The following is a 17,776-nucleotide window of genomic DNA, read 5'->3' as shown; positions in this document are numbered from 1 at the left end:
GATGAAAATTGGAGAGGAAATGGAGATGCTTTGAGAAGAATAGATGTGTGTTTGTGTGTATAATGAGGATGAAATATGAGTATTTATAGAGTAAAAAAAAGAAAAAAAAAACGGTCGAAAACGATAATATTACCGTTTGAATTTTTAATGTTTTTTTTATCAAATTTGATTTTTAAAAAAAATAATTTATTGCGTCAGCGTGACGAAGCCCACTCGTGGGCCGGCGAGTGGGCGTCACACCTAGCGCCAGCGCGGGTGCGTGGCGAGCTGGCGCGCCATCCGTCTCGGTAGGACGGGCGTCTCAGCGAGACCGGGACGAGACGGGACGCTGCAACGCGTCTCGCTACCGTCTCATCTCGGAGGGACGAGATATGAGACACCCGCGCGACGCGTTGCAGATGCTCTTAAAACACACCTACAACGAAATAAAATGAATCTCACAATCACTTATTAAAATTACTTATATTTATAAAATTATTTTATTTTGTTGTGAGTTATTTTAGAATTTGTTTTAGGATTTGTCGTAGGTCATCTCTTTTGACAATCAACCTTTCAGAAAATTGATTGAACTAACTTTTGGTAATGCAATTTAAATAAATTAATATCATGTACTTTTGTTGTTTTTTAATTGGCTGTTAATTTCAAATGAAAATTACTAAGTACTTGAGGTTGTTGAGGTGGGATCAGCGGAGAGATCGCGCTAGGTGAAAATGGCAGCGATGACGGCGAGAATCCTAGTGCGGTGCTTGGAGAGCCAATATTGCTTGATAATGCCGGCGAGGGGGCAGAGGAAGTATCTTTGGGGGCTTCTTGGGAGGGGCGACGAAATCTGAAACATAAAATTATCATTCGGCCATTTTATTATTAATTAATCTAAAAGTATTTTTTATGTGATAAATTCTGGACTACTCATTTTAAATTTAATAAAAATGAGTGTATGATAATGCCTCTCAATTCTCAATTAGGCTAAAAATATAACTTTCCATTATATTCAAGGATTATGAAAAAAATCCTAAATTGGTCCTTCGACTTAACTATTGGTTATTATGCTTGATCGATTATCGAGCATTCAAGTATATCGAATTAGAGTGAATCTTGGAGCCCAAATTCATTTTGGACCCCTTAAGAAGCAGAGCGTAGACTAGAGAATCAGCCCACTTTTGGTGGGTCACAATTCACATGGATTTAAAATTTGAATGCATTGTTTAGCTAGGAAAAGAAGAATTTAACACCAAGAACGTGGCTAGATAACAGCCACTCGAAGCATGCAAAATCAAGCCCCTCATCTCACATGTCAGTAAAGTGTGCCTCAGTCAGACCTCCCCATATCCAAAGAAGCAACGATAAAACCAAAGCCAAAATCTCCACCATTATCCTAAACCAATCTCCACCCTCCATTCTCCCCATCCTACGCCTCTCTCTCCCCAAATCTCCCAACCATATCCATCAACCCTCATAAAAAACCTCTCTCTCTCCCTCTCCACTCCCCAAAATATCCCCACACCATGGCCGCCTCCATCGCCCTCAAAACCTTCGTCGGCCTCCGCCACTCCTCGCCGGAGACCAACTCCGCCATCACTCTCTCCAACCCCGCCGCCTCCCCCCACCGCCGCCGGAGCAGCACTCAATTCCGGATCTCCGCCTCCAAGTCCAGCCCCCGAGTCACCGGCCGCAACCTCCGCGTCGCCGTCATCGGCGGCGGCCCCGCCGGCGGATGCGCCGCCGAGACGCTCGCCAAAGGCGGCATCGAGACGTTCCTGATTGAGCGGAAGATGGACAACTGCAAGCCCTGCGGCGGCGCCATCCCCCTCTGCATGGTCGGCGAGTTCGACCTCCCCCTCGACATCATCGACCGCCGCGTCACCAAAATGAAGATGATCTCTCCCTCCAACGTCGCAGTCGACATCGGCCGCACGCTCAAGCCGCACGAATACATTGGCATGGTCCGCCGCGAGGTCCTCGACGCCTACCTCCGCGACCGCGCCGCCACCGCCGGCGCCACCGTCATCAACGGCCTCTTCCTCAAAATGGACCTCCCTCAGTCCAAAACCGCCCCCTACGTCCTCCACTACACCGACTACAACTCCAAGACCGGCGGCTCCGGCGAGAAGAAGTCTCTCGAAGTCGACGCGATAATTGGCGCCGACGGCGCCAATTCCCGCGTCGCCAAGGGCATCAACGCCGGTGACTACGAATACGCCATCGCCTTCCAAGAGCGCATCAAAATCCCCGACGACAAAATGAAGTACTACGAAGACCTCGCCGAGATGTACGTCGGCGATGACGTGTCGCCGGATTTCTACGGTTGGGTTTTCCCCAAATGCGACCACGTGGCGGTGGGGACCGGCACGGTGACGCATAAAGGCGACATTAAGAAACTCCAGGTCGCCACGCGCCTACGCGCGCGTGACAAGATCCAGGGAGGGAAAATCATCCGGGTCGAGGCCCACCCGATCCCCGAGCACCCGCGGCCTAGGCGCGTGCTCGACCGCGTGGCTTTAGTAGGGGACGCGGCCGGGTACGTGACGAAGTGCTCGGGCGAGGGGATATACTTTGCGGCGAAGAGTGGGAGGATGTGCGCGGAGGCGATCGTGGAGGGGTCGGAGAACGGGAAGAGGACGGTGGACGAGAGTGATCTGAGGGTGTATTTGGAGAAGTGGGACAAGACTTACTGGCCGACGTATAAGGTGCTGGACATTCTGCAGAAGGTGTTCTACCGATCGAATCCGGCGAGGGAGGCGTTTGTGGAGATGTGCGCGGATGAGTATGTGCAGAAGATGACTTTCGACAGCTATTTGTACAAGCGTGTGGTGCCTGGGAACCCGTTGGATGACTTGAAGCTTGCTTTTAACACCATTGGGAGTTTGGTTAGGGCGAATGCGCTCACTAGGGAAATGGAGAAGTTGAATCTATGAGATCAGGATTGTTTCTACTACATTGCTGTCTATTGTATCTTCATTCATACATTTCACTTATGTATGTTGCTTGTAAGATTGAGCTATTATTAGACTTCACTTTTTATATTCTTGTAATTGAATCAAACCTCAAAGTAATCATAGTTATTACAGGATAAAATAAGATTGAGGGATTCGAATCTAATCTCAAGCGATATTCAAAAAGATACTATTTTTTTTCCTTCAATGAAATACTTGGTGTCATCCTGTACACTAGTTTTATCGCTATGATTTTTTCCTTTCAAACCATATTTAGAGATATGAAGTCCATCCAAACGTATTGGTGCCCAAAGCCGCAAAATTTGTACCGTAGTAAGTATAGTATATCATCTTCACAACATCATGCCAGTCACTCGGTTGATATTTTCACATGAGAAGAAATCATAGCCGTCAATTGAAACCTCAAATATAAGGTGAGATTTATCTTTCTGTTCCAAAAAAGCAAGTGTGCATAAAAATATCAACAGATTCAAAACAGAAACTGGAAATTTCTAAAGACAACGCTGTCGCTGCTGCTGACCATAGATACCGAGATATGTGCTGATTCCACCAAGGCCCTTCGGCGGAGAAACTCAGAACACACGCACTTAAATTATCGACATCTTTCCCATAATTCTTCCTCTTATCACCTCAATTTGAAGTCGCAAGCTCCAAAGTAAGTCTACCCACTCCTCTTCTTTTGGTATTCCCCTTTGTTTAATTGTTGTGATGATGATTAGAGTTGAGCTAGTTTTGGCTCATAGATCTGTTGCGATTTGTGAAATGGTGGGTGAACTTGAACTTATATCTGGGTTTTTGCTCCTCTGTTTCTTTGATTTACGGGGGTCATTGGTTAATTGTCTCTTCATTTGTGAATGTCGCGTGCACTTTGATGAAATAATACCACTGTACTTGTCACGTACTGGAGGAATTTCGTGGGTGCACTATCATCATTGAATCAATGTATATGTATTTGAATTTAGTTATACTACATAGGTAGAATTCTCCTGAAATTTTCTTTTATTTGTTTTGAATATTTTAGTATGTGTTTCTATATTAGATAAAAAAAAGTATGCTCATCTCCATCTGATTTCTCAGTTTTAGATATCTTTTGATCTTGGCATTGTAGAAATTTTGTGATTTTCCATTATTATTGGTTTTGATACTCAATAATTAGGCAGAACACCCATCATCAACTCAGCATCTTTCTATTAGCCTCTAGCATTTATGCTCATCTCTATCATGAAAACCAGAGGTTGCACTCATCTGCTCTTGGATGTCTCGGTTACTTGGCATCAATACTCCTATAAAACACACAGATTAATTGCACGAACCGTTTAACAAATTGGAGTTGTGCCTAGTTAACTATGTGGATAATGGAAGAAGTGTTTTTCTGTGAAGTTAAATGTTGTACTATCTCTTTGCAGGTTGCAAGATGGCAGCAACATCAGCAACCGCCTTTTCAGTTATATCCACTGTATCTTCCGGCCCCAAAGTTGGCCAGGTGACTCACTCTAAGGCCGTGAGCATCAAGTTTAACTCGAAAAACTGCCTCACGAGTTTCAGTGGCCTCAAAGCAAGTAACTCTGTCAACTGTGAATCAGAATCATCATCATTCTTAGGCAATGAAAGCTGTGCAACCCTTAGTGCCTCTTACTGTAGAGCTATCCGAAAACGAAGCCAGAGATGTTACAGTTATGTCCAGCTTCATGCATTCTACAAAGTAGCCGTTCTTGGAGCTGCTGGTGGTATAGGCCAGCCTCTCACCCTCTTAATCAAGATGTCACCACTCGTGTCCGCCTTGAATCTATACGACATAGTGAATGTCAAGGGAGTTGCTGCTGATCTCAGCCACTGCAACACGCCATCTCGTGTATCAGGCTTCACCGGAGCTTCTGAGCTGGCGGATTGCTTGAAAGGAGCTGATGTTGTCGTGATGACTGCTGGTGTTCCGAGGAAGCCAGGCATGACCCGGGACGACCTCTTCAACACCAACGCCAGCATAGTGAAGACCTTGGCGGAGGCCATCGCTGACAACTGCCCTGATGCCTTGATTCACATCATCACCAACCCCTTGAACTCCACAGTGCCAATTGCTGCTGAGATTTTGAAACAGAAAGGGGTGTATGATCCCAAGAAGCTCTTTGGTGTGACAACTCTTGATGTTGTGAGAGCTAACACATTTGTTTCCCAAGAGAAGAACTTGAAGCTCATTGACGTTGATGTCCCGGTCATTGGGGGCCATGCGGGGATTACTATTCTACCCCTGCTGTCAAAGGCAAAGCCTTCTGTTACTTTCAGTGATGAGCAAGTGCAAGAGCTGACAGTAAGGATCCAAAATGCCGGGACAGAGGTTGTGGAGGTGAAGGCCGGAGCAGGATCCGCCACTCTCTCCATGGCGTATGCTGCAGCAAGGTTTGTTGAGTCTTCGCTGCGAGCTCTTGATGGGGACAGTGACGTGTACGAGTGCGCCTATGTTGAGTCCAATATTACTGATCTCCCGTTCTTTGCTTCGAGGATTAAGCTCGGGAGGAAGGGGGTCGAGGCCGTGATTTCATCGGAACTTCACGGACTAACCGATTATGAAAACAAGGCTTTAGAAGCTCTGAAGCCAGAGCTGAAGGCCAGTATTGAGAAAGGTGTTGCTTTTGTTCAAAACCAACTAGTTACTGCTTAGCTTTTCACTGCAGTTGGTTTAAAGCATATCTATCTTTTGCGATTAATAAAGCAGTTTTGTTTCCTAATTGGGTGTTACTTCCTTGTTTTAAAGTGAGATTATTAGTTACATGTGTTTGGGCCTTTTCTTGGGTTTGCTTTGTATTTTCTCATTGGGCCATAACCCAATTAATTATGGCATAACATACCCAAATATGCTTTGTATCAATAACATGATCAAATTTTCAGGATTGTGAGGAAACATTTAGACTACTAGTGAAGAAATTTAAATAAATTGGAGCATTTAGGAAGCAGGTAGCATGGAGTATGAGATTTGATTGATATTTGCCCCCACTTGGAGCTAAGGTGGATAGTTTTTTATGTTATGACATAATAGTCATCTTCTACAATGAAAGTTAAAATTTGAAGCGCATAAAACCAACCCTAATCAACCATACACATGATGCCACTGATTTTAGTTTTGAGATACAAAAACTAGTGTGTATTCTAGCTTACTCCACCTCGTCTAAGCGAAATCGCATGGCGGATTTTGACAGATTCACAGCACTAGAAACTAGGAAGAATAGAAGCAATCTGCAAAAAAATACTTGAACTCCTCATCTTCTTCATCATAGTCAATTACATCAGCAGAACTACACAAAGCTAGAGCATTCTGATGAGGCAACGGAGCAGGCTCTGCTGATTTCGACGACGACGACTCGATTCTTCCCATCAGCTTTCTTTTCTTGTAGTTTGCCTTGAAAAAGGCTTGCCGTAGCCTCTTTGTTTTCTCCTCCAATTGCAGGTCCGGAATCTCCTCCATCAGCTTCCGCTGCTGCTCCAAAATCTGCAACGATTCCCGCAGTTTCCCTTCTCCTTCTTCTTTCCCAAATTCCTGCTACAAATGTCAGAAAATCAAACCCTAAATTTAGATAAATCGAGAGAGAGAGAGAGAGAGAGATGTGCCTGAACATTCTTAATTAGGCTTTGGAGGCTCATGAGCTTCCTGTGGGGCCATCTCTGGATCCCTAACTCTCTACACCTTTTCTTCAAGAGAGTTAGCCCTACATTGAGCTCCCGTGCTGCCTGAGTAATCGGCATGTAGAAGTACTGAGAAATCATTTGCCTTGTCAATTTCTTCGGATTCTTGTTGCTTTCCTCCAATTCTTCAAACGATCTATTACTAACCCTCTTCTCCTCATTCACTACCAACTTGCCATCGTTGATCGTAGAGCCATTATAATCCAGCAAAAGCAACTGCTGCTGCTGTGGTTGTGTTTGCACTTGCGTTCCACCTCCCAATTCATCAACAAACACACACTCTGCAGCATGTTTTACATAAAAGTAATCAACTAAATCTTCGAAAAGGGGGAATGATAATTGAGATTTGAGAGTGTTTGATTTACCTGGAACTAGGGTTTTGTTTTGATGAAGATCAAAAGGGGGATAGAAAGGGTCATGATAAAGACACAAATCCGATGATAAATGAGGAATTGTTTCTTCCATCCCAAACTCGCATCCATGAAAGCCAAGGATTCCACTGATTTCAACCACAATTAACAAGTAAGATTGATGAAATGAGAAAAACTAACATGATGATGATGACGATGATGATCACTACTACCTTAAATCGAGAGGTGGAAGTTGGGAAGGGATGGAGAAGACATCGTCGTAGTCTTCTTTGGGAATTGTGGTGAGAGCTTGATTGTAATTTGACCAGCCCATGTTGATTTCCATTACCTTGAAGTAAGGAGTTGTAATGAATGGAAATGGCGATAGGAGAAGGAAGGAGGTGGCGGTGGGAATGTGTATATATGGAAGAGAAGAATGGTGAAGAGGGTAACCAAACCGTAGGAATGTAATTATGATCATTTAATGCTCTGGAAGATCGTGCGCCGGCGTATGAATTAATCCTCATGTATATACATGCCATCTGGAATAAATATACTCATGTCATAAAATTGTATGATCCATTTGTAATGATTATGTATGGTAGGAGGATATGTGTATGCAATTAAACGTATTCGGTGTTCGATTAATTAGTGTGGAATCTGTGCTTTAGATTTAGATGATCAGTTGATTTATGAAGATCACACACGCATATATAAATGATTTCGAATTGGAAGTTGGAACTAGCTAGGGATAAATCAAATTGGTCGTTGAATCAGGAAACACATTTTCGAGCACCATATTCCCCTCGCGCGTTGAAGTATTTCTAAGTACTTTCCGAGCACAGCAGCTAGAACTACAAGCATTGGAATGTGCTTGGATCATTGGTCAATAGTATGATGGCTGTCTCAATGTGAATATTTCCGAGCACCAATAAGCGATCGCAATTATGGAGTTTTATGAGCATGATGTAGTGCTCGAAAATGTTCCATAATGCCTCGCACATAGGGGTGCTCGGAATTTTTGTTGAGTGCTCGGAAAAGTGCTTGGAAAATACAAGTAAATTTTGTTTTTTTGTAGCGTTATAAAATAGATCAAATCAAATACAGAATTATTGGAGTCAAGCAAATGATAACAACAATAAGGGGTTGTTCCAGTTTGTAAGATTATATCCATGATTAAATTTGTATCCCTCTATTCCATTAGAAATGAAATATTTTCTTTTTGGCACGAGATTCGATGTAGTGTTGTTTTGTGAATTAATGATTAGAGAATAAATAAGATAGATGAAAAAGTAGAAATGATGTTTTTATTTTATGAAACTTTCATTTTTAACTAGACAGCCCAAAAATAAAAACGTTTCAATTTTAATGTGACAGATGGAGTATTATGTTTGCTTCATGAAATTGAATCTCATGACTTAATCCTATATCGATAGTCATGTGATAGTTAGTCATCGTCAACCCCTTCGTATTAAATAATCTCACAACTTATGTCTAGATTATTTTGCTACTCTTACTATTTTATCTAGGAAACCAAATCCCATATAAGAAAACTATTTATTTAATCATGTGTTATTTGATAGTCAGTTCATGTACATTTTCTTACACAATCGATGAACTCTTTTACATTGGTGAAGAATGAAGAACGTTTTAAACTCATCAAGAAGACCCTAAATTGTATGTTCTCACCCAAATGGAATTTATTGTTTAAAATTTTGTTTATTTGGTGGATGGGAAAGTAGGGGTGTTATATTGCTAACTCAATACTTAATTGCTAACTACAATTAAATAATTGTCATTAGATATTCAAATTAAGAACCTAGATCATTAGCAATGTCAATACAATCAACAAAAAACGTCAATAAGGGTATTAATGTCAATTTACAATAAATTAGTTATAACTAACTTTTGAAAAATATCTCATAACTTTAAAAAGCATATAACTTTCTTGATTTAAATTATTTTTCGCACAACATATATCAAATTAAAGATAATTTCATAAGGATTCTAACAAGATCTCACTTGCATATGTTCCGATGTCAAAATTTGAAAAAAATTCAAAAATTTTCAATTTTTTCGTACAGCAACAAATGTCAACATGATATATAAAATATGTCAATATAATACATGTAGAATGTCAATATAAGCAATGCGTTAACATTCTCAAAGTATTGTGTTGATACTTTCGTAACACTGTATTGACATTTTCATCCAAAACCCTAATTTGGTAGTTTTTTTTTTATCTTTTTCGATTTAATTAATAAAAATGAAAATTACACGTGACAAATTGTAGACCACAAGTTTTCTAAAATCCTATGGTCTTAAATTAGTTGTAGTTAGCAATTAAATGATGAGTTGACAATTGATCACTCCCCTAGGAAAGTAATATATATCCGAAAATTTAACTTATGTTCTGACTCATAACAATAATTGTAAAAACAGAATGCATTACATGATATATCATCTATCATAGGTGGCGTTCGGTTGTCATGACTCATTGTCATATGATTATCTATCTAAAATTAAGTTGTACGATTATTTTGGTTGGGAGAAGGTGACTATGACTCATTATCATATAATTATTCATGTAAGATTAAGTTGTGGGATTCAATTTTATGAACCAAACTTATTACAAATTTAATCATAAAATTTAATCTTGTAAACCGAATATTGCCCATAGTGTATAGGACTATTTTCATTTGGATTCAAAACCAAAAACAGAGTAAGAAAATAGTTTCAATGGTACCTTAAAATTTAATATTTTACCAGTAAATTTAAAATCTTATACTTCCTTCGTCCCATCAGAAGTGATGAATTTCTCTTAGGCACGAGATTTAAGAAAATTGTATTTATTGAGTGGGATGGAATAACGTAAGAGAGGAAAAATGCTTTATTTTTTTGCTAAAAGAAGAAATCAAATACTTGTAGTGGGACAATCCAAAATGGAAACTTAATCACTTGGTATGAGACAAAGAGGGTATCTAAATAAAAAAAATCAAAATTTCATTATTTTAATATTTTATCAGTAATTTGAAATCTAAAATTCAAAATTTCATTTTACAAATTTGAAATTAAAAAATGTAATCTAAAAAGCTTTGTGTTATCTGGATGCTTGAGCATGATTTTTTTCATTCATTAAATTATAAATTATATTCTAAACACATAGTTTGATGGGTGCTCCAGTCGAGATTAGATTTTAATGATGGCATCAACTCTTTACCCTATAAGGAAAGCCACAAAATTACACTAGTATTCCATTCCTATTTATCGGGACAAAGCGAAAACACAATATTTTACTATTATTGAAATAATTTTCAGAACAGGACGTTTTTACTTGAGTAGACTATAAAAATAGACTAATTATTGGTTTTGTTATCTACAAGGAAATTTTAACCATAAAAGAAAAGTTTCGCACGTGAAGACTTCACAATATTATCCGCTGATACTGATTTAGGGATCAGTTAATCTTTCTTGATTTTCGTGTGATTTTGGAATAGGCAGAATTTAGTTATTCGTGCTAGTCTAATTGAGGAAATCAGTTTGTTTTTTTTCCTTACCTAACAAATAAACCGGTCATAGCCTAAACACAAACTCCTTCTGCCACATTATCAGTCCTAAAAATCCTCCTGCCACATCATCAAGACAAGCAAATAGCCTAGTCATAGCCCAGCTATAGCCTAGCCACATCACTCAAAATTATATAAAACAAATAATTAACAATCATACAACATACGAAATTAAATTTACGACACAGATACGGGTAAATTTAATAATACTATTAAAATTAAAAAAAAATACATTAATTAAAAAAAAGTACAATAAAATCAAAAAAGTACATTAATTAAAAAAAGTACATGAATTAAAAAAATTCACTCCTCGTATCCGTCGCCTCCGTCGTCGCTGTCGCTGCCGCCTCCGTCGCCACCGTTGCTGCCGCCTCCACTCAAATCGTCACGCATGCTCACGAGCAATGCGTGAAGAAAACTCTTCTCCTCGGAGTCCGTCGCCGCCCGCCATTCGGCTAACGTCTTGACCATCTGAGCGCGCGTTTGTTGACGCGCGAAGAATTTGAGATCCTCTGTGGACTGGCCAAGGATGATGCCGACTGGACCTCCTAGGAACCCTCGGCGACCCCCTCGCCTCCAGTTGCGCCTGCTTTTGCCCTGTCGGGCAAGGTCGGCGAGCGAACAAACGAGGGGTGGGGATCACCTGGGCAGTCTCGGGGAGGTCGTGGGAACCACCGCTGCTGCCGCTGAAATCACCGGTGTAGTTCAGTCGTTGCTTCTTCGGCCAGCCAGTGTCGACACCTGCTCGAAACTTCTCGGTTCGTTCAGCACCACAAAGCAGTTCCAGTAGGTGAAACCCTTATACAACCCGGGCTGGGGGAAGGCTTTCTCCGCTATCCTCCTGCAGTCATCCTCCGTTTGGCCACTACTCTACATGCGGAGGGCGTTGGTGTACAAGCCCGAAAATCGGGAGACCGCAGCCCTGATTCGGTCTCACGCCTTCCGGCAATCCTCCCTGGAGCGTGGCCTCCCCTCCGAGCAAAATGTCTTGTAGGTTGCTGCTATTTTAGCCCACAAGTTGACGATCCTCTGATTGTTCGAAGTGAGGGGATCATCGCAAACACTCACCCACGCCTTGGACAGCGCGACGCTCTCCGCATCGGTCCACCTCCTCCGTACCGAGCAGTCGTCCTCACCCAGCTGCGGCGACTCGCCGACCCTCTTCCCGTTGCCCTTCTTCTTTAGTGCGCCACGACCCCGCACTGCTCCCCCCGTTTGAACGGGAGTATCCGGAACTCCGAAAATATCAAACCCCAACTCCTCTAAGGAAAAAGTCTCAAATTGCGTGAACTGCGCCTGCGTTGGGGTCGATGTGTGCGAAGAAGCAGTCAAAAAATCAAAACTGGGCGATAGACATTTTCCTCCCCCGGCGTCCCCTGCGTCGCCGGTACCCCTCCTGTCGGGGGCTGCATCGCCGTCCTCCCCCCCGACATCATCTGCATCCCGGGCACCCACCCCAGCATCATCTGCATACCGGGTTGCATCCCCGGTACCCCTGCCACGCAGGCATACTCCCCCCAGCTGCCATCCCGGGCATATTCCCCCCGGATGCCATTCCGGGCATCATCCCCTGCCACGGGTACATGTTGTAGTACCCTGGCATCGGACCCCATCCACCTCCCACGGGTACCGGGGGAGTTTGAGACTCGCTCGTCACTGGAGTACCTTCATTGTTGTTCTCCATTTCGCGTTGTTGCTCTTGTACAGAAATTAAGATAGAGAGAAAACTCGTTAAAAAAAGTGGTGCGAATGAAAATGACGTGCAAAGCGCGTATATATAGTATCGCCGAGCGCCCGTATATCGCCTAGCGCTAGGCGATTTTTTTTTTGAAAAACCGCTAGGCGGTTGCAATGGTTCGCCGAGCGCACCGTCTAGCGCCAGGGCTCGGCTAGACGGTGCGCTAGGTGCTATTGTGGATGCTCTTAGAGAATTGAATTTAGTGAACAAAGAAATATGTTAATTTTAACTTCAAAAGTATGTCCTTCGTCTCATTATCTATGTCATACATATGGATAATCTACAAACGAATAGTACATGTCATAAATAATGGAACAATAGGAGTAATAAAGTACTTATGAAGAGAACAAGTGGTCATAATTTAGTGAGTTACTGATTAATTATTAATGCACTACTGCACTGCAAGAGCTCAATTATTCCCACCAATGATGAATTTACTGGCATTTAACCTTCATTCCTCAAATATAGGAAGTTACAAACTAAATGCAACTTTAAATTTAAAGTTATTCTTAATTGCAATTTATTATTGGGTAATGATCACCAATGAAATGTATATTCGTAGTTTTGTTTGTTTTTTTTCCTTTTTTAAGTTGGCATATATATGTTCCAACTTTATATATAATCTCTGGTATCAACAATTTTTTGGATTGTTTTGAATTATTTGACTCTCATATATAGATAATACTTTTACAGGTACATTAAATAATATCTAAACAAATGTGAAAATGGAATGTAAGTATACTAGGAAAAATACATTTTTAAGTCCCTTAATCGAAGATGTTACAAAATAATCGTATAATGTACTACATGTATTATTATTATTATAGAATAATAATTTATATCATGAAGTTTGGTCAAATTCTGATTTGTCTCATAAACTTTGAAATTGAAATATTAAATAATGAAGTTTCAATTTTTCTCAATTGTCCCATCCATGTATGCACTAAATGTCGTCTTTTAACAATATTCAAAACGACTGGTTTTACTAAAATAAATATTTGTTTCTTTTATATTTCTTTATTTTCCCATTTTTCTTCCTATTTTATTGAATTATTGTCGTGTTTAACATCACCAAAATATGTCTATTTGTGCATGAATATGACAATTATATTGAGAAAAATGAAAATTCATGATTTAATATTTCAAAGTTCATGGAACAAACCATAATTTGACTGAACTTTATGATTGAATAACAATTATCCCTTATAATTATTATTGTTATATTATAATCCTCTTAGAGATCAGTATCACTGTTAATTTCTTTTTACTTATTTTATTACTTTTGTTAACCTATCTTTATTATTGGATGAAGTTCATTTAGGTCTTTGGACAATTGGAATGTAAGAGCATCCGCACCACTTGTTCTAACGAGTTTCTCTCTCTCTCTCTACTTTTCTATTAGTATATCCAAAATGGCTAGTGGTGGTGGTAGTGGTAGTGGTGCGGGTGGTAGTGGTGGGGGTGCTGATGACATACGCCGGCGAATTAACGAAGAGGTACGGGCCGTTATGTCCCGGGAGATAAATCGTCTGATACAAGCGGCCTTGCAGCAGCAGCAGTAGCCGGCGATACCTCGCCCCATCCATCGTCGAGCTATAGTACCCCGGGACCAAATCGCTGCACACTGTCGGTTGTATGAAGACTACTTCGCTCCGGAGCCGCGGTTTGGGGATAACTTATTTCGGCGACGTTTTAGGATGCATCGTCCGCTATTTATGCGTATCGTGAGCGCTTTAGAGCTTCGATACGAGTATTTCAGGTTCAGGGAGGATGCAGTTGGTAAACCCGGTCACAGGCAGTGGCGGACGCAGAAATTTTTTTTACCAAGGGCTGCATTGTATATTATCTTCGTTTATGAAAAATATTTTGATGGTGGCCAATAAAAGTTTCGATACAAAATTGATAAAGGAAGAAGGAATTAAAGACAAAAAGTGTTCGAAATAGTGTTGATAAAAATATGTTCTACTTCATAATGGAGAAAAACTTACCATAAATAAATTGAAAAAAGTTTTAATGAACGAATCAAAATAGAAAATATGGGTAGAGATAATATAGAGTGTATAGAGTAAAAATCTCACAAACACAATAGCTATAAAAATGCATAAACATTTTATGTGTAAAACTAAATTAATATATAAATTGAAATGTTTGTGGATTATAATATAGATGAAAATTGCAATGAAGAAGTACCCTGTTATAAGATTTAGAATTGGAAGAAAATTAAGCTACGAAATTAGAATTCTGGTTATGTCTTGTAAATCAAAATGAAAAGTTAACATGGCACTTTTATCAAAATTAATATGGCACTTTTATCAAAATTAATATAAGACGTGTTAAATTTATACAATTATAAGTGAATTGGGCTCGATTTTTTATGCACGGCCTTAAACGGTAATTTTATAGTATTTATATTATTTCCTTTTTGAATTGCTTCATCTTCTTCGCATGGAGCGGCTTTGTTCTTTACCTTATGCAATTTTTGGTTTTTTTAGTTATAGTTCAGCCCTTTTGATCATTAAACTTTCTATGATTTACTCCTTAACAACATTCCAATGGCATTGGCTGGTACCTAGTTGTCAAAATTTTTAAAAATATAGAGATAGAAAAAATAAAAAAAAAAGCTTCATGGGAGGGGCTTAAGCCCCTTGCCTTGCCTTACTGTGTCCGCCACTGGTCACAGGCCAATACAGAAGTGCACTGCCGCAATCAGGCAGCTGGCGTACGGAGGCGCGGCCGACATGTTCGACGAGTACCTCCACATCGGCAAGTCGACTGCCCGCGATTGTCTGAAGTATTTTTGTGAGGGCGTTAGGGAGATATTCGGGGATGAGTATCTTCGGAAGCCTACCCCCGAAGACTGCCAGACTCTGATGGATATGCACGTGATTCATCACGGGTTTCCGGGAATGTTGGGCACCATAGATTGTATGTATTGGGAGTGGAAGAACTGGCCCTCCGCCTGGAAAGGGGTGTACACTACCTGCTTCAAAAGCAAGAATCCCACGATTGTCCTTGAAGCGGTAGCTAACTACCGGCTGTGGATTTGGCATGCGTATTTTGGAGTAGCTGGGTCGAACAACGACATCAACGTCCTCCAGGGCGACTCCAGTCGTCGCCCCTTTTCAACCAGCAGTGCATGGGCGTTGGTCCGGCTGTCAGTTTCGTCCTCTAACGGCAACCAACACAATATGGGCTACTATTTGGCTGATGGGATATACCCTATGTGGCCCGTCTTTGTGAAGACGATCAGATACCCATCAGACGAAAAGAAGGTCTATTTTGCGGGACGTGAGGAGGCAGTGCGCAAGGATGTGGAGCGGGCATTTGGTGTGCTCCAGGCTCGATGGGCGGCAGTGAAGGGTCCATCACGACTGTAGTATATTGACAGCATCGCTGATGTCATGTACGCATGTATTATCATGCACAACATGATTGTCGAAGATGAAGGTCCAGCACTGACTGCTTGGGCCAATGATGATGTTGAATGCTGCCAATCCAAGCCACGGCGTGGCCACCGCGAATGTGAGTATGGGGATACCCCATGGAGAGGCCGATCAGGTTCGTGCATTTGCTGACATGCGCTAACAACAAGCCCATATTCGACTCCAGAACGATATAATTGAAGAGCTACGGATGCGGAGGGGTGCACGTTGATATTTTATAATGTAATTTGTTTATATTTTTTGTTGAACTGAACTTTTTTTATTTAATGAAATTATCATTGCACTTTCTCCGTCCGTATTCGTGTCAAAATTTTAATTCCCTAAATTATTTAATTTGGTGAATTTATGATTTTTTTTATTGTGGATGTCCGCCGGGATGTCCTTGGGGATTCTGTCATTGTGCAGTGGGATGTCTTTATGACGTGGCAGTGCAGTGGGAGGTCCTTATGACGTGGCAGGAGGTGTTTTTGGGAAGTCCACCGGGACATCCACACCTTTGCGGATGATCTAAACTTTTTGTTATTGGACAGTTTTACTCGTACCATTATTGATACGATTATATCTTCTGAAATATCTCCCTTATCTCTATTATTGTATTATCATATCTTTTCCATATTTTTATTATCTTGTTCACCAAGTTAGGTTATTCATAGGAGTATTATAAATATGACCTATTGTTATTCTGATTATTCAATCAATGAAATCATAATTATTGTCTTTTATCTTTATTTAGTTTTCCGTTTAGAATATCCAATTGTCGACAAAGCACGATTTCTCTGCGACTTTCTTTATCTTTTTTCACTTGATAAGGGTTTTTTTCTTATCAACTGGTGCTTTCATCGCGATCTCACCATGAATTCCAACGATGAAATCTATCTATCTTACCTAAGTGACCAGATATTGGTTGCGTGCGACAGAATACACAAGAAGCTGGACAAGTATGACGAGTTTCTCTTGTCGTACACAACTCCGGTGATTTCCTACCACGAACAACCTTCTTGGCATGTTGCAACTGATGTCGTGCAGCTGCGACCTCCACCAGACCTGCCTAACGGACAGCCAGAGCTTTACCGCCACCAATTCAACCCTTACCCCGCTGCACAACCGCCTTTACCGCCACCACCGCTGCCCAATACTTTTCCGCAGTCAAAACCTAGTTCATGTTGGTACCCATCACACCGGCGAGAGCAGCACGGATATCATCATTACGACAACGGATACCCCTCTCTGCCCCCTGAGCCAATGTCAGTGCCGTACCAACACCATCCCTTGCCGACACCGGTGCTGGATGACTTGTACTACCACTATCAGCCGTTGGGAGAGCTATATCCTCCGGTGTACTATGGAGTTGGAGATTCGAGCAATTCCTACAATTATAGCGTGGATGAGTACTCACCTTATACCGATTTTTGGCAGCCGGAAGACCACCCGACCCGTTCGCTACCGCAATCTGACCGACTGCCGCATCCACCATCGTGGCTACCCTCCGGTTGTTCACCTACTGCAGCTGCTGTCTGGCAACCACTACAACTTCGTTCATCATATTCTTGGGTCGATATGCCACCGCAACACGTCCAGTACTCAGGCCCGACATATGCAGCCTAGATAATTTCCCCAACCGCGACAACTAAAGGTCGTTCCTGCCACGAATATCCAGTTGATGTGCAACAACCGCAACTCCGTCCTACAAGTCCCTACTGCTCAACACTCACGCCGTTGGCCGTCACTGCTGTCCTGATACCACCACCACCGCCGCTGTCTCCCGACTCTTCAACAGCGCAGCTGCTGGCTGCTGCCCCGCCGCCACCATCAACGACTATCTTCTTGCCGTGTAGATCCGATAGGATTCATACCTTATCAATAATTCCCGCAGCTGCTGCCCCATCGCAAGTTCAAGAATGTGACGGGGTTCACATACACTACAAGGGAAAGCTGATTGATGGAATATTTTTCGATCCCACTTTTGAACGAGGGGATCTAATTGATATCAAACTTGGTAGTGGACAAGTAATCAAACGATGGCTACTAGTATTGGGGATGTGCTTGGGTG

General features: G+C 41.6%; 3 protein-coding genes across 3 annotated transcripts; 2 read left to right on the top strand and 1 right to left on the bottom strand.

Annotated features, from left to right (window-relative positions):
- Nucleotides 1-1,367: 1,367 nt before the first annotated feature.
- On the top strand, nt 1,368-3,099 carry LOC121761887 (geranylgeranyl diphosphate reductase, chloroplastic). The gene has a single exon (XM_042157586.1). It carries the CDS (start codon nt 1,506-1,508, stop codon nt 2,913-2,915), a length of 1,410 nt encoding a protein of 469 aa, XP_042013520.1. The 5' UTR covers nt 1,368-1,505; the 3' UTR covers nt 2,916-3,099.
- Nucleotides 3,100-3,379: 280 nt separating this feature from the next.
- On the top strand, nt 3,380-5,677 carry LOC121761888 (malate dehydrogenase, chloroplastic-like). The gene is made up of 2 exons (XM_042157587.1): nt 3,380-3,609; nt 4,361-5,677. The coding sequence occupies exon 2, from the start codon at nt 4,369-4,371 to the stop codon at nt 5,608-5,610; it is 1,242 nt and encodes a 413-aa protein (XP_042013521.1). The 5' UTR covers nt 3,380-3,609; nt 4,361-4,368; the 3' UTR covers nt 5,611-5,677.
- Nucleotides 5,678-6,162: 485 nt separating this feature from the next.
- On the bottom strand, nt 6,163-7,325 carry LOC121760816 (protein RKD3-like). Its single transcript, XM_042156426.1, has 4 exons — nt 7,213-7,325; nt 6,995-7,128; nt 6,555-6,910; nt 6,163-6,486 (listed from the first exon to the last, which is right to left on the bottom strand). Exons 1-4 carry the CDS (start codon nt 7,323-7,325, stop codon nt 6,163-6,165), a joined length of 927 nt encoding a protein of 308 aa, XP_042012360.1.
- Between the last annotated feature and the right edge of the window lie 10,451 nt (nt 7,326-17,776).

The sequence above is a fragment of the Salvia splendens genome, chromosome 13 (assembly GCF_004379255.2).
Source record: "Salvia splendens isolate huo1 chromosome 13, SspV2, whole genome shotgun sequence".
Lineage (NCBI taxonomy): Eukaryota > Viridiplantae > Streptophyta > Magnoliopsida > Lamiales > Lamiaceae > Salvia > Salvia splendens.
Note: the sequence above shows the minus strand (reverse complement) of the source record. Positions and strands in the feature narration are given on the sequence as shown.